The sequence below is a fragment of the Ammospiza caudacuta genome, chromosome 1 (assembly GCF_027887145.1).
Source record: "Ammospiza caudacuta isolate bAmmCau1 chromosome 1, bAmmCau1.pri, whole genome shotgun sequence".
Taxonomy (NCBI): domain Eukaryota; kingdom Metazoa; phylum Chordata; class Aves; order Passeriformes; family Passerellidae; genus Ammospiza; species Ammospiza caudacuta.
In genome coordinates, this window is record NC_080593.1 from 141821233 (window position 1) to 141845861 (window position 24629).

At 38.7% G+C, this 24629-nt stretch overlaps 1 protein-coding gene across 1 annotated transcript in view; it reads left to right on the plus strand.

Annotated features, from left to right (window-relative positions):
• The window catches only part of COL14A1 (collagen type XIV alpha 1 chain), a 113797-nt gene that overhangs the window by 24696 nt on the left and 64472 nt on the right, over window positions 1–24629 (plus strand). The window contains exons 6-14 of the mRNA XM_058819564.1: window positions 8824–8979; window positions 9663–9782; window positions 11122–11286; window positions 11682–11843; window positions 13206–13354; window positions 14292–14421; window positions 18723–18868; window positions 20178–20307; window positions 23469–23608. Of these exons, the coding sequence (XP_058675547.1) occupies window positions 8824–8979; window positions 9663–9782; window positions 11122–11286; window positions 11682–11843; window positions 13206–13354; window positions 14292–14421; window positions 18723–18868; window positions 20178–20307; window positions 23469–23608 (1298 nt within the window). The remainder of the gene's footprint in view (window positions 1–8823; window positions 8980–9662; window positions 9783–11121; window positions 11287–11681; window positions 11844–13205; window positions 13355–14291; window positions 14422–18722; window positions 18869–20177; window positions 20308–23468; window positions 23609–24629) is intronic.

Below are 24629 nucleotides of genomic sequence, written 5' to 3' on the forward strand. Positions count from 1 at the left end.
ATATCCATAACCCTTGAGTTGTGTTTCTCGTCATATCTCTGCACAGTAAATATGTATAATGCTTCATAAATCGGAACTATTACCAACTGAAAACTTGTCTGGCCTCTTTTTTTCCCTTGGTAGCTTTCCCCTCAGGCATTGACCTTTTTTTGTGCAATTTATTCGTAGCTGAAGTGGGAGGCTGCTATTCACATTCTTGAATGATGGATTAATAGAAGCTCAGCTGAATGAATGGTCTTTCATTATCTTCAGACTGATTTTCATCTCTTCAAGTCATTAGCTCTTGAGTATCCATCCAATCAACAGTGCACTGGCATGGCTGGATTCTGCTGGCAGCAGGAGATGTTCCCATAAGTCAGATTCAGGGTCTGTGTTGACATGTTTCATAATTGAAACACTTTAATTACTACCCAGCTGAGGCATTCCTTAACAGTTCTTCATCCTCTGGCAGCATGGATTCACACAGTCTGAAGTCTGTAGACTTGCTCAGGACTGTGTATATTCTAGGTAAACGTCTTGGTATGTCATGAGTGATGCTTGTCTTTGATATAACAGGGAAGACACATAGTAACAAGTTGAAACTCTGGGCCACTTTTTAAAATTTGTGTGGCAATCTTGGAAGAAGAACCAAAAAAAGCTTTCTGGAGGTGGTAGCAGACAGATATATTATTAAAGACTGAAGTGCAAGACCAGTAACCTCTTTCAGGAATGTGTACTCATAAAGGATTGATGCATTCATCAGCAAACTCATCATGGATTTGCATACCCTGAAGAATCTTCTTTGCTTTATGCTATGCTCAGTAAAATGGGAGAGAAAGGTTAAAGTTTTGGTATCTGTTTTCAGAGTCTGTGAGATGGCCTTGTCTTGAATACAACTATAAGACACCCAATTTTTTGGTTTTAAGTTGTCTGCCATACAAGTTCTCTTTCAAGGCTGCTCTTTACTGTTTCTCATTTGAGGAGAGTCTTGTTTCACAGTCTATCTCATTCATCTGTTGTTAAACAGCAAGCATGAGCTTGTACTGAGGAGAGATGATTTCGGGGTCATTTCCACCCTCACTGCATGGTCTGAGATCTTCATGTCCCTTCTGGGTCTGTTGGTGCAGGACTCTGGTTCTGGGCTGTCTCATGGTCAGTGCCCTTTTCCTGGTGCCCTGTGCTGAGTAAGCCTTGGTGTTCCAGCTGAGTTATGTCCCTTGGTTAAAAGGTGCCAGGTTGTAGCTAAAATGGAACTTACCTGGCTGTGGGGACGCATTTTCTACCTTAGAGGTGTTCTCACCTGTGTGGTTGGCTGTGCTGATAATACTACTCTGCATGTAATGAGGGAGTCCTGTTTCCTTCTCTGACTGCTGAGTTTGGTGTGTGTGTCTTTGGCTCATTATTCTCCAGAGGTGTGGTATTCTTGTACTCTGCCCTTCTGGAATACTCAAAGGACCTTCTGTGGAACACCAGCACCAGCTTGGTGCCTGAGTATATTTAATTTCCATTTCTGCAGGAAAGTTAGCAGAATTAGGGCTGCATAGTGGTGCAGACAGCTATTTCAGAAATGAAATTCATGTCAGCAGAGGCTTTGCTTGGATTTGATTTGCTTGTGGTTAGAAATGTGGGCTAAAATTTCTGGTCTCTTACATTGATCTTTCTAGTACGCTAAAGGAAGGGAAAACTGTAAATTTTGAGCACAGGGATTGTGCTCCTGTGGCCTGTGAAATACCTCTCATATCTCATCTCTTCTCTGTACTCAAGACCTTTCAAACTCAACATCCAAATTTTGCTCAGTGCATAGGCAGGCAGTGGTGTCAAACAGTGCCAGATCAGCAAGGGGAAGCAGAGTCTTACCCCAGGCAGGAATAACCCCAGGCACCATCAGGGCTGGTGGCCAACTGGCTGGTGTGGAGCATGGCAGGAAAAGCCCTGGGAGTCAGGAGACCCTGAGCCAGCACAGACACATGGCACAAGGGAGGCAAACACAGACACAGGTCATAAAGGAGCTTCCTGGGCTGCACTGGAAGGGAGCTGTTAGCAGATTGATGGAGGTGAATTTTTCCCTCAGCCCAGCCTTGGTGAAGGCATATGGGGAATTCTGTGTCTGTTGCTGGGCTGGCTCCCTAGTAGAAGAAAGACATGGACTTACTGAAAAGAGTCCACTGAAAGGTCATGGAGATGGTTGAAGGTTTGAAGCATCTTTCATAAATGGAGAGGTTGAGACAGTTGGAGTGTTCAGCTTGGAGGACAGCAAGTTTGAGAGATATCTTTCCACTGCGTAAAAATATACTCTGGAATAAGTAAAGAAGGCAGGGATTCTTCTCAGTGGTGTCCAGGCAAAGGACAAGAGGCAGTAGACACAAACTAAAGTTACTGTAAATTATATTCAATCAAAGAAAATTATTTTGCTATGAGGATGATAAAACACTGGAGCGGGTTACTCAGGTTGTGGAGTCTTGGAGACTCTTTAACCTGACTGGACGTGGCCCAGAGCAATCTGCTGCTGTTGCCCCTGCTTTGATTAGGGCAGTTTGACCAAACTCAAGAGGTCCCTTCCCACCTCCAGTACCCTGTGATTCTGGGAGTTGAGGTTTCTCACAGTTAGGTATTTACTCAGGCATCTCTGCTAGTTAGAGAATGGAAGAATTCCTACATTCAAGAGCGCACAAATTTCATCCTGAGGCTTTCGAGATTGACACGTGACATCCTAAATTAGTGATGCTTCTAAAGATCACTGCATATTTGTATTTATACAAGCATATATACTGGTTACATCATGAGAATATTATTTCAAGAACTGCATGAAGTTAATATAGGGCCTTGAATTTGGAAGCCTTTTGCACTGCATTTGTGTTGCACTCTCCTTTTTGTTTCTAGATATACTGTCCATAATACCATATGTACTTAGATCTGTAATGCTGAGCTGTAGTTTAACTGTGCTGTTGCAGTTTGTTTCAACTAGTTTTTCATTATTTCTGTGTTAACTACTTTCATAAGTATGCAGACTGTTCTCTCAGCAGGCTCTTCTCTGTTACTTTACAGGAGTGTTTAGCATTGCTGTTTAGTAAGCTGCTGCAGACATTGTGTTCTTCAGTGCTATCAATCAACAGTGGCCTGCAAGGAGACATCAGCACTTTCTTTCACAGTTACTTTTTTGTCCCTCAAAATAAAATGTTCAGATTTAGAAAGAAAGTTCTAGAAGTTTTTATAAACTAGTGACTACTTACTGTAGAAGTACAACTGTCATTGAGTGTGTATGAAAAAGTGCACAGAAAATGGCTCTATGCTTCCTTTCCTCTCACTTGAGAATTATCACCAGTATATATAGGTAATTAATTGTTATCAACTAGTGCTTTGATTAGTTTTGTGGCCTTAAATTCAGAAAGTATGCTATAAATAGTATTTAGCAAATGCTGTGTTTTGGAAGCAGAAAACTTTTAAACTACATTATTCACAGTCAAATGTGATGTGATTAGACACAACACATTCTGTAAATCTTAATATTCCAACTCCACCAAATAACTAATTTGTAGGCTTGCCAGTTGGGCTATATTAGTTTCCTGGAGAGGAATAAGGCACATGGAAAAGGGCTGGCTGCTTTTTCTTTTTTTCCTAGGGACCAGGGACAAACTTCTAACCTTGTGGGGCTGCTCATTAAACCTAATGTTCCAACATTTGGGTTCTTCAAATTCAAGCTGTGGTTGGATCTAGTTTAAAGAGCAGCAGTTATGTTATATGCATTTGTCTGGTCCATAGGCCTGACATATGGGATGTGTTAAACTGAGGTCCAAGTGCAAGGATGATATCACCAGCACAGAGCAATAATATCAATGTCAGAAGTGTGGACTAGTGAGTTGCTGAATTTTGGAGCTGGACACTGCCTCACGTCCCTTAATTTTTTTAACCCTTTTTAATAAAAGATGTGACATTTTGCTAATGTAGATTTACACTGTCCTTGTCCTCAGTGGTGCTTCTGCTCAGCGTGGTGCTGTCAGTTGCTGTGGAGGACTGGCTGTTCTCTGTCATTCATGCTTTATTCACAAGGTATTTTTCACTCATTGCTGGCATCAAGCTTCTTGCCTTTTGTGCTTTGTTATCCAATGAACGAGTCTTCTGTTCATACTGTATTATTATTATTCACCTCTACTTGAACTTTCTTCCTCTCCTTCCATATATATTATTTGACTTTCCACTGTGACAGAGAGTAAGAAAGGAAACGACATATTGCAGACTCAGAAAGAATTATAGTCTTAACTTCTAGCAGGAGAAGTGTGTGTTTTGGCTCTTGAAAATGAGAACAGAGTTTCATACCAAGGGGAGGCAAAATATCAAATGTGTTTCTGTAAAACATATCATAACTGCATGCAAATTGAACTGGCTTGTCTAAAGCCTTGAGTCCTCCCATGTGACAGTGCCTGTATTTGCAGCTTCTCCCTTTGCCTGTCAAGGAACTTTCAAAGAGTAGTAGTATTAACTACAGGAGTCAAAATACCCTCTCTAGATTAAAAATTATAGTTTTGTATTTCTCTGTGAGCAAGGCTTGCAGGTGTTTTTGGTTGAGCTCCTGTCTTTACCATTGCTCACTTGCTCACAGCACGTGTGTGGAAGAATGGCCGCAGGTAGGGGGTGCAGCCCTGGAGAGGTGGTCAGTGTTTCCAGGAGCTTGTCAAGCCTGCTGTGCTCTGTGCAGCCCCCACACTGTCAGAGCTCCTCTCAGGCCTCTCTCTACACTCCATTCCCTTCAGTGGGGTGGCTCAAGGGTCCTGTTTTGCAGGCTCCAATAACACTCCCTCTATCCCAGAAAATCCTGTCTGGATCTTTCTTTCAGCATTGCCATCACTGGCTTCACTCTCAGACAGTTTTGGCATGGTTTTGAGAGGTGTAACACTTGCATATTGGAAGTGCCAGCAAATCACCTTCAGTGTCTAGGGGCTTGAGGAATCAAATTCAGAAAACGTCATCTGGCAGATGCAAAGCTCTTTCAGTGCTGGCTCTTTGAAAAATTTCCCTGAAACCAAAGAACCAAAATTCTTCATGGTGATTTGATTTTTGGTGGTACTGAAGCAGGTTTTGGGCAAATAATTCACCCTAAAACACTGTTGGTAGCCCTTTGCTCTATGTTGGTGCCTTTGAAGGTGAAATTTTGAGTCTGTGCCTTCTTCTGTGAAAAGCAGAAATGAGCAGGCAGAGTCCCTTCCTCCTCAGCTTTCTGGCAGAGTGGCAAGTTCCTTCTGCCAAGTAGTGCTAGGAAGATGGTGCATTAATATTTTACTTTCTCCCCCATAAAAATTCTCCTCCAATTGTAAGTGAAGTGACTGAAGACAGTTGCTGGTGCAAAATATACAGGTTGTTATTCTGACTTTACAATTTGTGCAATTTTGCTATTTTTGCTTACCTAAAGATCACAGGCTCTGTTATTGTTTGTTATGGAATGCAGCACTTGAATCAGAATTATGGTTTCTATATGACATTAGGAAACATGATATAAAATTTGGTAACTGGTTTCTTCCCTACTGTCCTACTTTTGAAAGTGGTGAGTATTGTATGCTTCAGAGGGAAGTGGGGCCTTCTCTCTACTCTTTTCTTGATGACTGAAAAAAAGGGAAATAAGCACACTATCGAACCTGATCACACCACTGCACCTTGTAGTAGACTAAAACACTGAGTGTTGAGAGCTTTATTCTGTTGAATGATATGCTGTCATCCTCCTTTAAGAAATGTTGTTGGGAAAATTGCCAATTAAAATTGTGTATATTCTTGAAATGTTCGAAATCACCCTCAAACCCTACAGGAATTCATGACCATGTATGACTGTATGGAAAGATTATTGAAAAAGATATTTGCAAGAACTGGCAATGGAAACTGGCTAAGCACAGTGGGGTGCAGAAATTATTTGCTACACACTGTGTCTTTTAGACTGAATTCATTAACTAGGATGTCATGGTGTTTGTGTTCCTATCAGGTTTTAAAGATTCTATCACCACATTATTCTGTTTAATGTCTCACTGTTGTTTATTCCCTTTTAGGGAACTTTCTACAGTTCTATTAAGTACAACAAGGAGAAAACATAAGCAAAATAGTGGGTGTACAGAAGTAACAAAACCTAAATGTTTAATGCAGAAAAGATGCAACAAGTATCTCCTACCTACGAAGAATGAAACAAATATTCACACTGTGACCTTGCAGTACAGTCTTGGATCAAACTTCACAAGTTTCTTTAACAAAAAATAATTGGATTATACTATTTGCATTGATCTGATGATGTGGAAATAAAACATGGAAAGGAATGTTGTTATTGTTTTCTTTATTCTTTGAATTTTGCTTCACTGCTTGGATTTACTAAAACTGATAAAATCACTACAAAGCCATCACTACAGGATTAAAGAAGCCTTATAGGCAAAACTTGTTGATATGAAATTATATGAAATATTACCAAAGGTAATAACTGGGTTTCATACTCAGCACAAGATTTTAGAAGTAGAGAAGGAAAATACAACCACACAAATCCTGTTATCCTCATTGGGCTATATGATTAAACTTCTGGCATAGTACTGAAAGGTACATCTGTGCTATTGTACAGCTGTTTGGATGTGAATCAGGAGCCCTGTGCTTTCATTCTAACTGGTGTTGAGTAGCATTTTACTTTGCCAGTAGCTCTATTGAAGCTTGCAATGCTAGTCATGGCCAGTGTGAGAATGGAACAATTGTTAATGGAAGACAGATACTGCAATCATTGCAGACTGATGAACAGGAAGTTTATTTGCCAAAGATATTTGAAATATTAATTTTGCCATGACTAGTAGATTCCTATTAAATCACAAAACAGATTCCAGTCCCACTGAAATCAAGGGAAGTTTTTCTGTTGACTTCAGTGACATAAAGATTTGGACCTCTTTTAGAATTATGTTCCAATTTAAGATCATTTTTCTGATGCTTACTAAATGTCCCCCAGTGTCAATACATTAAAATTTGTTGCCAATTCAAATAGTGTTGTCTTGTACAGTAAAAGCTAAAATAAAATATTTGCTTTGGCATCATTGTAAGTGGAATTTTTGTCATGTGTTTAGAACTTACTTTGCACTGCTAGCTGCACGTAGGAAATGTTCCCTGTTCTTCTAAAAATATTTGTAGTGCACGTTTAAGACATTAACTGTAACTTTATGGATCGGGTTTAATGCTCAGTGGATTCACACTACAGTATGAATCTAACCCTTAATTATTACCAATGGAACTCCTTCTGCACATCAGATTGGTTTTGCCTGGGAGACTATGGTTATGTATTTAATGAAAAGATTGTCATTTATAATTTGTTGTGAAAGTTTAAAGTTGCTAACCATATGTTTTATTTTCTCTGTGTATCAGGAGAATTTCTTGGGAGCTAATGCAAGCATCTTTTAGATAATTTCTCACTGACTTACTTCTTTTATTTGCTGAACATCTCTGCTCAAATCAGTTTATTTCTGGCAGTGTACTTGCTGATTCCTGTTAGCACCATGTTGAACTGTTAGCATTCTTTGTGAACTAACTTATACAGTGGATCCTGACAAAAATGATAAAAGCTGGGCTGCAGCTTACTTCACTAATTTATGTTTGTTTTTTACTGTATTGAGGGTCATGATTTTCATCTCTAAATGATTTGTGATGCATCATATCTATTCTACTAAACCTGCTTTAGTTTGTCTTTCCTACTTCCCCTTTTATTCCATAGCAAATCCGGTGTGGAGTTTGTATTTTTGTATTTCAAACATAAGCTCTAATTTCTTATACCTGTGTATCACCATTCCTTTGTTTCCCTCCCTACGAGTCCACTGTTTCAGCTACCTTAATTTTACAGTCACAGGTCCACTTCTGTAGAATATGGCAATTCTGTCTGAGGTTCTGAAAACCTTTTCCATTCCCTTTCTTCTCTTCCTGGCGTTTTCTCAAACTGAATGTGGCACTTCTGTTTAGGTTCTCAGTTGGCTCATAGTGCAATTTGTGTCTAATCTCTACTTCTCTTTCTTTGATTTTCCCACTGGTTAGTTAAGTCTTAGAGACCATTAATGTGTACTTCTGCTAATTGTGATCAGATCTTTTCTGTAGTTTATTTTGGTTTTTTTTTTTTTTAATTTTTTTAACTCTCTTGTATTTTTCTGTATATCTGCAAGACTAAAGCTTCATTCTCATGCCTGTTCTCATAGAGACTGTGAATTTGAATCTGAAGTCTTTGCATTTTACCTCTGCTGTATAAAGTGCCTCCTACTTAGGTTTAATACAGCATATTCAATTGGCCTTCAGTTCTGCTCAACTCCCAGGAGCAGGAGTGAGACTCACTTCTGGATTTACAAGTCTACAGTGGTGCCTAGTGGTTTTCTATAGGGCTTTTGAGTTCTATAGAAACACCTGGTTTTCTCTATTGCCTGTGAAAAGGGCCTTGATAATTGTTTTATATGTCTGCATCTCTAGGTAGCTCTCTCTGCACTGTCTGTGCCTAAGGGTATGTGTCATTCACTGTGTATGGGGACTGAAATTGTGTACGTGCTTTGGGAATGAAAACCAACTCTTGGTTTGGTTGTGCTATGTGGCAGTTAGTATTTTCTTTCTAAAGTATTTCTAGAAGGAGGATTTCTTTTCATAGGCCTCCCAAAAGTAATTTTGAACATTTTAATGAAAGAACTGAAGTAGATAATGGCCAGACTATTCTATAACTGAAGTTAGAACAGGCACGTTTAGTCATTTTGCTTTTTTCTATGGAAGAAAGCTTTAATTACTAAGCTTAGTGGGAGGAGGAAGGCATATATTTGTTGGATTACAATTTTATTGTTGAATTAATAATATTGATTTAATTTTAATGATTTACAGGAAGCCTGTTTACCTGTAAAACTCCAGCAATTGCAGATATTGTGATACTAGTAGATGGTTCTTGGAGTATTGGCAGATTCAATTTCAGGCTTGTTCGACTGTTCCTGGAAAACCTGGTTTCTGCTTTCAATGTGGGATCTGAGAAAACAAGAGTAGGTAAGGTGCCACACTTTTTTCATAATATTTCTCCAGCAGTGTAAAAATGTTATCATTTCAGGATAGTTAACAGCGTAATGCTACTCTTTTTTGCAAGATTCATCCTCATCTAGCACTAGCACTTCTATCATCAGAGTAATGCTGCTGGAATGTTTGTAGTATTAATTCTTCACTGTTTACTGTGATCCTCCAATTAACTCTAATGCAATGTTAGTGAAAAATGAAAGCAGTGGAAACAGTCTTACTGACTTCAATCAGCATTAGTCTCAAACACTTGCAGTTTAATTTTTTCAGGCAGAATGTGCCAATGGATGGCTTTTTCTGTGCTTTAAACTGGCTGAAATGTTATATTTCTGATCTGCTACCATTCAAAAGTACATTAAGTAAAATTGTTCTTCTAAAGAATTTTTGCAGTGTTAGTAACTGAAAAAGTTTTGTATTTCTTTGCTTTTCATTTAATTAGCGCTTGAGTAAAAGGCCTTGAAAGTGAATTGTGGAGTTGTCACCTTGAACAACTTCATGCTACTTTTTGTTGTCAACCAATGCAGTTTTTCTAGTATGGTAGCAAAGCTACTTGCAGTAAGCTAATTGGTAAGGTACTGGAAACCAAGTACATAAAGTCTATATACTTGAAAAAACCTGATTTGTCTTCTGATGGATTGCCTTCCTTTGTGGCTCTTTAGGTCTCGCACAGTACAGCGGGGATCCCCGCATTGAGTGGCACCTGAACGCCTATGGCACGAAGGAGGCTGTTCTGGATGCAGTTCGTAACCTGCCCTATAAGGGAGGGAATACGCTGACAGGTACTGGGGATGCTCTGGCTTTTGCCTTTTATTAAAAAACACATTCTGCTGCACAGCCCAACAAGTGCCAGTGCTTGTTATGAAGGGTAGAGGGGACTGGGGTTTTGCAGCTTGCCAAGGACTTTATCCTGTGTCAGTTAAGCCTTTTCTGAAGCACTTGTCCATTGGCTAAACTGGGAATCAGGACAGGGTCTCATAACACAAAGTTACCTAACTCTCTGTGCTGGAAGTAAAATCTTTGACCTGCTGGGAAGAAAATGCAAAATCCATTTATAATGTTCATGCACAGAGCTTTATTCTGGAGAAGGAAAGAATGTTGTTTCAATATTTGACAACTGGTAATACTAACTTTACAAATGACCACTCAGGGCTTTTAGGTTTCCATTGACCTTTTAGTAGTTAAAGCACTGAAGCCTCAGAGACACTTAGTGATGGATAAAGGGGAGATGCCTGACAATCTGGGAAAAGTACAGTCTCTGAATACAATTCTAGTGTCATCAAAGCAGCAGTTAGTAATGTTGGAATGTTATACCCAAAGACCCAGACATGGCTTTAAGTAAATTGTTGCTTTTTTTTTTTTCCCTGGCAGGTAAGGAGTAGAAGAAACAATAAGCAACAATCTTTATTTTGGTAGAAGGAGTGATTGCAGTGGGACAAAGGACAGAAAACTCTAGTATGATTCTAGGAGTGAGATTACTGGGTGGTAGGAAGTAGTAAATTATCATGATTATTTTATATGGACATTAGATGAAAATGAGTTAGAAACATTAGCTGTACAGATTTAAAAGAGTTTTCAGATAAGATCTCATGGTGATGTGTAAGTTTGTCCTGAAGCTGTTGTTCTTCTTTCCTTTCAAATAATTAACATTTATTAAAATCAGATTTCCCTTAGAGTAAACAAAGCTTTTTTTTCAACTTGTTAGTTGGAAAAAATAAAAAAACAAACAAAAGTAAGATTATATGTACCATGAGGAATTACTAAACTATCCAGAGCATGTGCTTTCATATAAGCAATATAGGGAGAGGAAACTTCCTGTTCTAACTTGGTAGAACTTGGTAGAGTAAGAAAAAAAAGATGATGTATTTGCAGAAATATCAATTTAGGTTTTCATAACCAGTTTAAAATACATTGATTGATCAAAAGGCTGCTAAAAATAAATTTCAGCTTCTCTGTGGTTTAGGCTGCTGTTGGAATTTAATTTTTCAGTAAATAAATTCTTCTTTTATGCTTATTCTTCATCAGAATTTTTACATTGAGTAGAAAAACAAACACTGTGATATTGGCAAAGCTAATAGATGTTTCATCTGTAAAAGTCTTTTAAAATGTTTTCTTTTTTAGGTCTCGCCTTAACTTACATTTTGGAAAACAGCTTTAAGCCTGAAGCAGGTGCAAGACCTGGGGTATCTAAAATTGGGATACTGATTACTGATGGGAAGTCCCAAGATGATGTAATCCCTCCTGCTAAAAACCTACGAGATGCTGGCATTGAGCTGTTTGCTATTGGTGAGTATTCTGCCATATCCATGTACATGTCCCATTGTACTCAGGTGTATTTGTATCTGTTGCTGGCTGTACTAAGGAAGTGTTCTTTTCTGCCTTATTCATCATTAATCATGTCATCATTAATTTGTATATTTTATAAGAATTGCTTATAACATTGCTGTTATAACTGGAATTTAGCAGTATACATGGATACTACATTTTCATGAGACAGCTGAAAAGATGCCACTTACAGTGGCAGAAATTAACATCTTGCATTGACATCTTCAAAACAGAGCAATTTGTAGTTGGTCATTAAAACAGAGTTTTATATTATTAGTTTTTTATCAAACTCTGTGTATACAAGATTTTTTCTTTTTCATTGCAAATATTTTTGTTATTCTCCTTACCAATAAAAGGTGTAAAGAATGCAGATATCAATGAACTCAAAGAGATTGCCTCTGAGCCTGACAGCACACATGTCTACAACGTGGCTGACTTTAACTTCATGCATACCATTGTGGAAGGTCTTACCAGAACAGTGTGCTCACGAGTAGAGGAGCAGGAAAAGGAAATCAAAGGTAAAGAGAAACAAAATTTAATGTAACTTATGATGAACTTAGAGCTGCAAATCAAATACCTGCAGTCCTAAGCTGGCTTTTGGCACTAGACTCACGCTATATATTCTTTTGCTTCCACTGTCAGGGAAGTTATCTTCCTAGCTATGTTTTATTCTTGCTTAGATATCTTTGATCTTTTGCTCTCTGTTTTTAGTAGAGGTAAATATTATGGTATTTGGTAGTACAAAAAAAAAAAAAAAAGTGCATTCATTCTGCTGTAAGTATTTCCAAGTGGCAGGTAAGGAAATCTTTCTGTAATACAGAGTTTTGGGGATGAATTAGTTTAACAGCTGCACATGGAATTGTTATGTTCATGCTGTGCTTTCCATCTCCTAACTTAATGTTTTTACTGTCTCATAAGTACTCAGGAGTTTCAACTATTTAGATTACTTCTTCCCTCCTCTTGATGGTTTTTTCTCTTTCTGATTTAATACACAAAAAATATATTTTGGTTCATAAGAAAAGATAACAGCAAAGAAAATTTTTCTTATCTGAAAAAGCGTCCTCTGACTACAACTATTTTGGCTTTTCTGAAGAAAAGAAATGCCTATGAAAAAATGTTGCAATTTGCCAGAAATACAGTTCTACCTGAGCCCTTTCTTTCTGAAAGATTTCAGTGGATGTTGTTTCTGTTTATTGGTTTGTGATTCCTTAATAGCACAGAAATGCTGAGTTATTTTCTTTCTCTCTCTCTCTCTCATAATATATATGGATATATGGAATATAATATATATATATATATACACACATTGAATATAATATATATATTCAATATAATATATAGATATATGTAATATATGTCAATAAAGAAGGCTCTCTTGAGCAGAAAAAAATGGAAAAACCATGGATAGATGAGACATCTTTGTGGAAAAGAATGATTGCCAGAGAAGATCACTGTTGACTGTGTCTCTTCAGCAGGCTGACAGGCAGTAACAGTTTCCAACCTGCTGAGGAGCACAGGAGATCACAGCTGTATATGTACTTGTGTGTTTTTCGTTACTGGGAGGAAAGCAACCTGGAAAAAACCTCAGCAGAATGGTTTGGAAATAGTGATGGGAAGAAGGTCAGGAAGGCTTAGTGTTTTATTTTTGTCTTTTTCATATAAAGATTTATAAAAGGCCAGGGAGGTTTTGTCCCAGAGAAACTCCTTGTCCAGTACTCATTATTACTTCTTTGTTTCTATTGAAAATAACCTAAATAAGTGAGCAATAGCCAATTATTTGATTTTCTGATGGGGGACAATATTTAGAACTTTAGCAAATATAACAAACCAAGCAATTATTGTGCAGAAGAGAATAAAAATTTGTGTTGTCCCCAACCTAGGAACAATTGCTTCTCTTGGGACTCCCTCGGATTTGGTCACATCGGAGGTCACAGCGAGAGGCTTCCGGGTCAGCTGGGCCCATGCACCAGGCAAAGTGGAAAAGTACAGGGTGGTGTACTACCCCACTCGAGGAGGACAGCCAGAAGAGGTAATAGGAGCAAAAGATGCCCAGGAGGTTTTAATGCAGGAGGGGCAACTAATGAGACAGGAAATCTGGTGTTCTCTTTTAAATGCACTCTGAAATTCCCCGTGAGGGCTCCAGAAAGGAGGTTAGTCACACTGGATGGTGACAAAGGTTAGGTAGCAGCCAGGCTACATGTCTGTCATACAATTTAAAGTAAATTAAATGCTATAATAATAATTACTTTCAGGGGGTGGGGTGAAGTGCCTGCATTTTTCCTTACCATATATGGTTACTTGAAGCAATTCTACTGACACCCCCTGCACCACTCTTTTTACAAGAGCAGAAGAGGTAGGAGGTGATGGTAAGTTCTAAGAAAAAGATATTCATAAAATATCTTTTGGGACATCTACATTTGGGACATCTACAATTGGTCATTGAAGATTTGGAGGGAATTGTTTGTTTGGATGGGGACTTCAACATTTTGGAGATGGAAAAAATGCAGTGGAACAAGCTTTTGACTCCAGCTGACAACTTATCAAATTGAATGGAAATGTAGAAGAGCAAAAGGATTTAACTAAGGTTATTTTTGTTTCCTTTTGCATTAGAAACTAGCTTAGGAGGGATATATATTGATGGAAGTTTGAAGTACTCTTTGTGTGTGTACTAAGGGAATATTTATGATGATATTACATCAAAAAGTGCCATGTATGCATCCTTAAACTGTATCCCATACACTTTATTCAGCTAAGCTCTTCCTTTGTTCTGAATGGCTATTCATATTAGATAAGCATTTTGACTATGTATATGGTTGCTGTTTTTTCAGACACTTACCTGTATATAAATGCAGCATGAACTGAACTTTAGTGCACTGTAAAAATTGCCTAAAAGAGGAACTGATTGATTTTATGGTAATATAGTTTGTTTGCTTTATGCATATTTAGTTAAATTTTCTTTTAAACAGGTCGTGGTAGATGGAAGTGAATCAACAGCAGTTCTGAAAAACCTGATGTCTTTAACTGAGTACCAGATAGCTGTATTTGCTATCTACTCCAATGCTGCCAGTGAGGGCCTCCGTGGAACAGAAACCACACGTGGGTATCCTTAGTGTGCTTGCTGCAGATTTGACTAGTCAGATTTGATTAGTCAGACTGTGCAGGCATTAGTCTTTGTGAGAAATAAACACAGAAGGCAGTCTTTTTCAACTTACCTTATTTTAATGCATTTGCCTTAAATTAAATTTTGTTTTAATGATTTTGGGCTAAACTCCTAAGTCCGAATGCTCTGTGGATATTTAAACACTGAGAAAGGTTTTATCTCTGGGCTGAACTTTGAAGTTGGTTGCATTGAACCCTAAATTAGAACATTCCTGTGTTTTGGGTGTGGAGCCAAGTTTTAAAAACTACATTTGTAGCTGGAGATGATCTGATGAGTGGAGATTTAGGTGGGACCTGGAATACCTGCATGTGATTCCCACCAGTGCCAAAGATTGCAAGGTAACTCTGTAAGTTTCTTTCTCAATGGTTTAATTATTTTCTGCCTGTAAAATGATGCCTTGGGATATTGTAAGATTTAATATATTTACAGTTTAATGTATTTCTATACAAAGTGCAGGGGTTTTTTTAGTAAATATGAAAACATTAGGAATGGAAGTAAAGAGTAACTGTATAGCTCAGACTAGGAGACAAGAAGTCCATATGCGGTATATCAATAGCTAATATCTGCTGAAAGAACAGAGCAGCAGGGCTCAAGAAAACTATAGGATTTCTATAGTGCTTTATCACCTTCCTGACCCAAGTGATCAAGGAGCCAGTGCTCTGCTGCAGCTCATACACAGAAACAAGGAAGAGCTGATGGTGGAGGAGGAGATCACATCCTATAAGCTCAGGAAAGGTCCCTACTGGCCAATTGGTAACCAGCTGGCTGGAGGCTTGCATGGATAATCAAGAAGCTTGTAACAGAACTCAGACATTAAAAAGAAATGTATAAGTGATGTATAAGAAGAGACAAATGACGCAGGAGAAGTATAAAGCTGTTGTCTAATCTTGCAGGGGTAAGTTTAGAAAGCCAAGACCAACCTAGAGCTGAATCTGGCAAGGAATGTGAAGAGGAAAACAAGTTTAACCTTATGCATTTCAAAAAAGGGAAGTGCAGAGTCCTGACCCTTGTGAGTGCCAGCCCCATGTGTCACTACACACTGAGGGTGCCCAGCTGGAAGGGAGCTCTGCAGAGAAGGGGGGCCCTGGCAAACAGCAAACCGACTGTGAGCCAGCAGAGCACCCTTGTCACAAAGAAGGCCAAGAGCCTCCTGGATTGCATTAGAAAATAATTGCCAGCAGATTTATGGAGCTGATGATTCTTGCCCTTTGCTCAGCACTGATGAGGCCACACCTGGGTGCCTGGTCTTGTGCTGGGTTCCCCCAACACAAGACAGATGTGAACTTCATGTAGTGACTTCAGTGAAGGGCTGTAAAGATGATTAAGGGCTTGGCACATCTTTCCCAAGAATCTGAGACAACTGGACTGCTCAGCCTGGAGAGGAGAAGGTTCAGGTTAACTTGTCAATGTGTCAAATCCCTGATGTGAGGAAGTGCAGAAGAGGAGTGAGCCAGACTTTTCTCAGTGGTGCTTATTAGCAGGACAAAAGCCAATAGACACAAATTAAAAGCCCATGAAATTAAATTTAAACTGAAGAGGAGACAGTTTTATTGTAATGGTGGTCAGACACTGGAGTAAATTGTCCAGAGAGGTTGTGAAGTCTGCATCTCTGGACATATTTCAAGCCCAGCTGGACAAGGTTCTAAGCAACCTGCTTTATCTGAACCTGACTGAACAGGGAAGTTAATTAGACCAGATGACCTCAAGAGATGCCTTTCATCCTCAGTGGTTCTTTGATTCTGTGTCAGTGTTAATGTTCTCAATCTGAAAACAAAATAGAATCATATAAGATTATTTTAGAATTTTCTTTTAGTCTCAGTCCCCCAAAATGTCATCTCCTGCCATGTTATACCCCATGAGGCAGTGTTAGGACCTGTTTAATTTATTGAAGCTTACAGAACAGTCACATACTGAGCCAACAGGACTGTTCTGTATTGCACCTGGTATTCCTTTGAAGTCACCCAGTCAAGTTCTGACAGAGCCCATCCCTGCTGGCTTTCAGAGATTTGATCAGATCATACCCCTGGGTCCTGCAGCATCAAGTATTTTATGCAGCTGTCTTTGATAGTGGGTTGGAAGTAATAGCCTGACATGTGCAAGAATTAATCAATCCACATGCTAAAAATACCTGCAATTTTAAAATATTTTTTTAACTATTCTAATGGAAAATTATGGAAAATTGTAGTTTACATTCCTGCCTGTGTGAGAAATACTGACTGCAGTATTAAAATAGTCACCAATTGCATTTGTTTATCTAGAACATTGAAAATAGTTTACAGGTATGTGAAATCTAAACAGATAGATGCATAATGTAGAGATAAGTAGAAAGTTTTGTGATTTCATCGTCACTTTTAAATTGAAATAAATATGAAATTCATTCACATAATAATTTGCTAGAAATATATTTTTACCTGGTTTAGTCTATTCCAGCTGGTTTAGTTTATTCCAGCTGGTTTTAGTTGGTTTAATTTATCCCTATGAATTTATTCCTATGTCTAATTTATCCCTATGAATATTAGGATAGTCAGGTAACTGTCCAAGATGCAAACCAGCATTATCTGCTAGATATTTATATTTGAGATTCTGAGCTCTTTGGCTGAAAATTCCACCACAAAACACCGCATTTTATTTCCAGTCACCTCTTTGTCAGGTTTAATATATATTGTTGGAGTATCTACCGGTTCCTGTTGAGAGTGAAAATGCAAGTCAAAAGTTACAGTTGGAGGACACTTTTCCTATAGTTTTTTTTAGAATCAAAATAAGGGGAAGATGAGTTGATGGATACTTTATGACCCTGGGGAAATTTGAATAGGAATGAGACAATATGGTGCAAGGTGGCTTCAGGACATCTCAACATGTAATTTGTTGCTGTAGGTGTCAGAAGTGTGAGTGGAGCTCTAAGCAAGGAGAATGAAGTGCATTTGAAAATGTTCATGGGTAGTTTCTCCCTGTAATTAGAGAAATTGTGAGAATTCATGGGACTATCAATCAATACAAAAACAAGGGTTTGAGTAGGATGGAGGTATGTTGAGAAAGGTTTGGAGGGGTAGGTGGAGTAACCTGGAAGTGGAAACCTCAAGAGAAACCTGGGTTGAGGTTTTGCCACTGTTTACAGCCAGGAATGACAAACTGAGTGAACAACCTCAATGAACAAGAAAGGATGAGGCTGCCATGGTTCTGTTAGAGCTCTGTTAGAGCTTATTGAAGATAATGTAAGAGATGTACTTGGAGATAACAACTTGACAGGGTATCTCCAAGCGTTAGCTTGGGCAAGGAGTCCAGAGAAGCTCTGTGACTGAAATTAGAATTTGGTCCTGAATATTTGTGTGCAGGTCAGATTCTTCAGAATTTCAAATAGAAAAGGTTTTGTATTAGTTAGCAATAGTCTTCTGTTCTTTCAGACCATTTCAGTCATTCTAGGGACTATTCTCAATGTATAAATTCCAAAGGAGAAGTCAAAGTTTCTTCATATTTCTCCATATTCATGCCTGAATATTTTGGTGGGATTCTTCAGTGGTGTACCAGCAGTGGAGAGGCCATGGGATGTTATTCTGTGAGAAGAATAAAGTGAGGACAAGCAGGAAAGTGCAAAATACTACTCTAAAGAGTTATAAATATGCAAAGAAGCATTTGGAAACTCAGATTGATACTGTGTTCTAGTATCCATGCCTAAAATCCTCAAGTAAATCTCCTGATATTGTTTGAATTTCACTCAACCTGCTCTCCCTCATCAGGATGGCATTTGCCATGATTTGCAGTGGATGACCTTACCCTTATAATCCCACTGATACAGGCCTTGGTGCCAGTTTGGAGAGTCCAGGCTTTAAACAGGCAGCAGTTTACAGCCAAAATCTTTTGATCTGTGCAGTGTGCTCATCCAGGGTTTTTCTAGGCTATTGTACCTCATGCCTGTCACAGCCACACTCCAGTTTGGGAATTAGACCCTGAAAGAGCCATCCCTTAAAACTCCTACTGGTTCCTAATAGAAACTGTGCTGAAATGCTTTGTGAGGCATAAATCTGCCCTGGCATTGGAATTGGTTTGGGTTAGCATTTCCTTGTTTATCTGATTCTGAGTTCTTTTGTGCACCAATTAGATCTTATTTGTAGGATACTCCACTTCCATGCCTGGACACAGCTATATTCCTGTGTGTTTCCTGGGGTAAACCAAAGTGTTTGAAGAATAGCTGGTTGTTCAAGTGAGAGAACTGAAGTGTCTGTCTCTTGTTCCACTGCAGTTGCCTTGCCCATGGCCTCAGATCTGCAGCTGTACGACGTGTCCCAGAGCAGCATGAGAGTGAGGTGGAATGGAGTCCTGGGTGCCACAGGGTACATGATCCTCTATGCTCCCCTCACAGAAGGACTGGCAGCAGATGAGAAGGAGGTGATGTATTGTGCTTTCATTTGAATAGCATTTAATTAAAAAAAATAAATTAAAAATCAGTATTTTAAAGAACAAACTAGTAGATATTTTTAACTTCCAATATGATCCAAAAATACTTGGGTTTTTTTCCATGACTTGATTGAGTATTGTATGTGTCACAGGCTATGAATAAAGTGCAAGTGCCAGTTGGTTATTTCTATGTCATTGTCATAAAAATGCAACAAATTTAACTGAATTTAAGTGACTCTTTTGTAATTTTATATAGAGTGATATTGTATCATCATATAGAACTAACACGGAAAGAAAAAAATCAAGTAAAACTAAGATATCTCCTAAGTGTGTCAGCAGAAAAATATGAAGTTTATTAAAGTCCTCATCAGGACCTTTAAGTAAAATTTGTAGGTCTAAAAGAAAACCATAATTGGTTTTCTTTTCATTCTGTTCAGCCTTTATCTTTAAATGTAAAGATAACATCTTTCATCAAAAGTGATTTTAGAAGACATTCTTTCAAAGGAAAAGAAGGGGGGGATAAGGTAAAGTCTAGTGTTCTGTCACTAACATATAAAACCAATGGAACTTTGGTCTAGGATTTTAAAATTTCTACACTCGAGTTTATATATGTATAATAAAGGTTATGTACATTATCAGTGTTCAAGCAAGAACGCTATAAAGCATGCAGGGGCATGTGAGCTTGTGAAGAGGGCATGAAGCTGCTGAGAGCCAGCACAGACTTGTGCTCACTGCCAAAGCAGTGCCTGTGAGCACATAATTCTGTTAAAAGTGGGGCCTTCCTGGGAACTGGCTGCTTCAGGAGGACTGAGCTTTACCCCAAAGAAAAAAGTACAGTTAATGTGGGTATATTATTCCACAAATAGGTGGAAAAGGAAAATTATACAAATAGCAACAAACCTGAGCCTCAGTGTGCATAGAAATCAACTTCTCCAATGAGTGATGTAATTTTCAGATTTGTGACTGAAGATGAACCAAAGTATAGATGGGAGTGGGAATAAGAAAAAGGAGATGGGAAAAGGCCTTGGTAGCTGCTCATTCTGGAGAGGCATATTTTATAATTGCTAATGTTTAGTCACTTTTAAAGTCCTTTTACCTGTATGCTGGTTTATGGCTTTTTGAAAGTTTTTATTATTGTGCAAAATCCCAAAACCTTGGGCAAAGCACTGCAGGCAGTGTCAGACAAATGCTCAGTAGAAAATTTGATAATATATCTAATTTCAAGTGTTTAACTGGTATTATTCCTCATTGTAAACTAATTCAGAAATAATGTATCTTTTTTGATTCGTGGTGTTTTTAGATAAAAATTGGGGAGACCTCAACAGATCTTGAACTGGATGGACTGTTGCCAAATACAGAATATACCGTCACAGTTTATGCCATGTTTGGAGAAGAAGCTAGTGATCCCCTCACAGGACAAGAAACTACATGTAGGTAGCTCAAATCTATATTCACTTCAGTGTTAACAAAACTTCAGAATGGTCTTAGCACGTATTAGAGCAAACATCTGATTATCTGCTTTGAACAGTTGGGTAAGGTCTTTACATAAGTTTCTCACTGTGGATACTCAATCTACAGAGAATGAGGATTTCTACAAACCAGATTGTTTTTGCAACAGGGTTGTGAACAAGTCTCTCTCATTGGTAGTGGTGCTATGGATGCCCCCATTGATCTTGGCTAAATTCCTGACAGTTTTCTGAACTTGCTGAAGGTGAATGAAGGTCACCACGTGGACCATTCTGATGAAAACAGAAACATGCTCTGTTTAGCCTCCTCTAGCTAGAAAACCAGAGGGGGGTGTGTGAGCCTGCTCATGTGGAGAAAGTCATTCCTCTGGCTCAGTAGCAGTACAGACAGAAAAGAAGCAAAGAGAAGATTTCTGTCCAACCCCTGCTGCCTAACATCTGGTAAATGGAGGGTTGGAAAGGCTGTGCACTCATGATAGATGGTGTGTTTTTAATAAGCTGCAAGAGTTTTGCCAGCTAAATTCTGTCCTCTGCAAACTACACAGACTGCATGTCAGCTCTCTAAATAGCTCCAGCCTTTGGAAGACAAAGGAATTGAAAATAAGTAATTTTGCTTCTGGGACATTTCTGGGACTGCATTCAGTGACATCTCTATTGCTCCCAGCAGGGGAGTGAGTGAATCCTCTTATTTTGTGCTCCTGGCTCCAGTCAGGGTGAAAGTGACTTACATTTAATAAGTGAGAGGAGTTCAGGCATGCGAATGCTAGGAAAAATAAACCCCAGAGCAATTCCTTGTAAGGTCAGCAAGCAAGAGGGGAAGAAACTCTAGGAATGGCGTTTGTTGGGTCTCCTCTAGGAGGACAGTTGTGGACAGACAAGTTCCAATAGCAAACTACTGCAACTGGGGTACGTTTGTCAACTTGAAATGAGTGTGGAAGATTCACAACAATGAGAATCAAATCTTTGGCTCCTTATCCCTCCCTACCTTTCTGTGTCTCTTTATGCCTCATTCCTCATCTTGCAAAGCCCCCCTCCACCTGTATCTCTCACTCTGGCCTTTGGCCAATATCTACCCAGTATCAGAGTTTCATTTCTCCTAAACAGTAGTTTATGCAGTTTTTGACTGTGCCAGCTTCTATTCACTTCATACCATATGGAGAATCTTGGAGAATGCAGAGCTCTAAAGCTGGCTAACACATTGGATGGAAGATTACATACAAATTCCAGATACATTGGCGCAAGCTGAGCTTTCATGACCATTGTCTGATCACAGAAACTTCTAACATGTGTTAGTCAGCCCATTATCACTACTGCTGCTACTAGACCAGAATATAAAAGAAACCCTTACTTCTCTGCAGCCTTCATTTCTTTTTAGGATGACACAATGCAGCCATCTCTGGTCTATAGGACTGAAAGAAGATGGATTCCTGTCATGCAGCTATTCAAATAAGCCCTCTGCTAGCAGGCTTAGATGAATCAAGCAGTGGGGTAATCTGAGAGGCAGAAAGCTCCTGGTGATCATGCCTGTCCTACATTGTTTGTTGTTGGTGTTTGGCAGTAATGCCTTACCCATCCAGAATCTGATTTAAGCTGCTTTTTTTTCTTCTTTTTTTTTATTTTTTTTTTTTTAATTTTTATTTTTTCTTTCAGTGTGATTATTTCTGGCTTACAATTAATGAATAGGCTACCTGTATTTTCTTCCTGGAGAATATATCTGCCTGAAGGGTGATCTGCCAAATTTGCTGTAGTATTAGGTTCATTTTCTGATAATCAATGTTTAGTAAATAATATTCTACTCATTGTATCATCTTGGTTACTGTAGCAAAACCTTTCCTATGCCAGAGACAGGCTCAGCAAGCTCATTCTAGGGTGTAGTTTCATTCTGGGGCTGGGATTCGTCCAAGGCTCGCTGTAAATATCCCGTAAGTCTGGCACCAGGACTGCCTGGTTGAGAGCAGTGCTGTCAGGAGTTGGCTCCAAGAGGAAGGAGCTGAGACTGATGCAGTTTGTTGTGTGACCTGGATGGTGCAATGAAGTGCATTTCCTGACTGACAGAAAGTGGAAAGGAAAGCCAGCACGTGAACCTCCCTTGACCAGACTCAGAGGAATATGCTGAATGCCAGAATGTGTGGCAAAGCCATCTACTGCAGTTCCAGTGTGTTCCTGTCTTCTCTCTTCTGAGAGCCAAGCTGACTTCACTGTTCCTAAGCTTGTTGCAGATTCTGCCTTGACAAATGGCCTGGCTAGAGATCTCACAGAATATACGAGCCCTTTAAAGTCTTTGCCTTTTCCCAGGTGCTATTGTGTGGGGGAAGCAGCTTCTGAAGTGCTGATATTTATCTGTCCACGTGGACTGTGAGGAGTGTGTGTGTGAAGGCAGGATGGATGGAGAAAGGTTTTAACATTCAGAGGAAAGTAGCAGATGTTGGACTAATACAGAACCTACTGCTGAGAGTAACAGACAGCACAAATTGCTTTCTGTGGTGTGACAGAGAAGTGGGTGTAATCTGAGACTGTCTCTTGCATGACCTCATTTTCCTTCAGCTCGTGACAGTCAAGGAATATATAGAATAAAAGTAAGACTTTAACTAGGATTGGTTTTGGGAAACAGCTAAGGTTTCCTAACAGAAAGGGTAGGCAGACGTAAAAGTAGCATCTTTGGAGATCTTCTCAGCTGGTTATACTTTTTGGAAAAACTTTTCCTTATATCAAGGTGTTTCAGGATTCAGAAGGGTTTTTGCCCAAATTCTACTGTCATGAAGTATTTTTGCTGGGATACACATGAAAACCAAATGTGTATAGGATGAAGTACTAGCTGGTTTAAATTAATTCACAAATACAACCCCAAATCTATTGCAAGTGTTCTGTAGGCTAGATCTTGCTGTGATATCTGCAGTGAACAACACAATAACTTATTTATTTTTAATATCAGTTGAGATACATTTAGGGAATCTGGAAGTTCTGTTTCATTAAAAAACAAAGCCCTTTTGATGTAGGCCTTTGAATAGAAATACTGGTGATATAAAATTTTGGATGGAAAACATACTCTTTATTATTAAGACGTGAAAAATTTCACAGCTAAAACCTGGTATCACTTTCATGGTTTTACCTCTTTTCTTTTTAAGTGCCTCTAAGTCCACCAGCAAACTTGAAATTTTCTGATGTTGGACACAACAGTGCTAAGCTCTCATGGGATCCTGCTTCCAAAAACGTAAATGGCTATCGCATCATGTACGTTAAAACAGACGGGACAGAAACCAACGAGGTAAATTTTAGCAACACTTTTCTCTTAACCAGTCTCAAACCTTCCCAAACTTCTGTAATTATTAGGGATGATGTTTATAAACAAAAGCTACCATGCAAACTCTAAAAAAAGATTTGCAAGAGAATTCAGAAACTTGGTGTAAATAAGAGTTTGCTTAATGTTGGATGTACATATGTCTGGGGGAGAGTACTCTGAGCAGCTGGGGGCACATAAACTGAGGGAGACCAGGGGACAGTGGTTTGCTAGGAGCAGGATCCTGACTAAATGTGTAGTATGGAAATATTTATTCTTGATTCAGTTCAGATAATAAGACTTTTGATGGACCACATATCATGGACTCAAGCTCATTCAAAAAGACCATCTGAAGGCTTTGCCACATTTTCTCAAAATTTATTGCTTTAATTCTATATTGAGACTCTCTAGAAAAAGGATTTGGCTTTAACAGAGTGCTAAGGCAATGCCAAGTTGTTCTAACTTAGACTCTTACATTTAATAATTTGCAATATTTATTTCTGCCTTGTTACCAAGGGTGCTTTATAATACCTTTTAGCAGCATGAATTCTGTGATTGAATGCAAAATGGGATGGAATGATTCATACTGAAATATTAATTTTTTTAAAATACACATTTAAAAATGGGTATGATTTAGTTTGATTATTAAAGTGGGTTTGAAAACAGTCCAGGGGGTTATTAAAACAGTCCAGGTCCCTTAGGAAATAAGTTGTCATGGAGAATTTGGCCCTCAAGAAAAAGAAGTCTTTAATGGTAGTTATCTGTAATTATGTTTCTTCTGGAACTTATCTGGCCTTTCATCTGTGTAAAGTGGAATATTTGTATTGAACCTGAAGAAACTGCTCTCCGCTTTAGAGAGGAGCATACCTATGCAATGTTTTGTTTCTTTTCTCTCTGCTAGGTCCCTTAAAATTTAAATTAGGAATCATTTGACTTCTTCCCATTGATTACCCTTAATACAGATAATATGCCTGACTGTACTGGTGACTGTGGTATTTGAACATCTCAT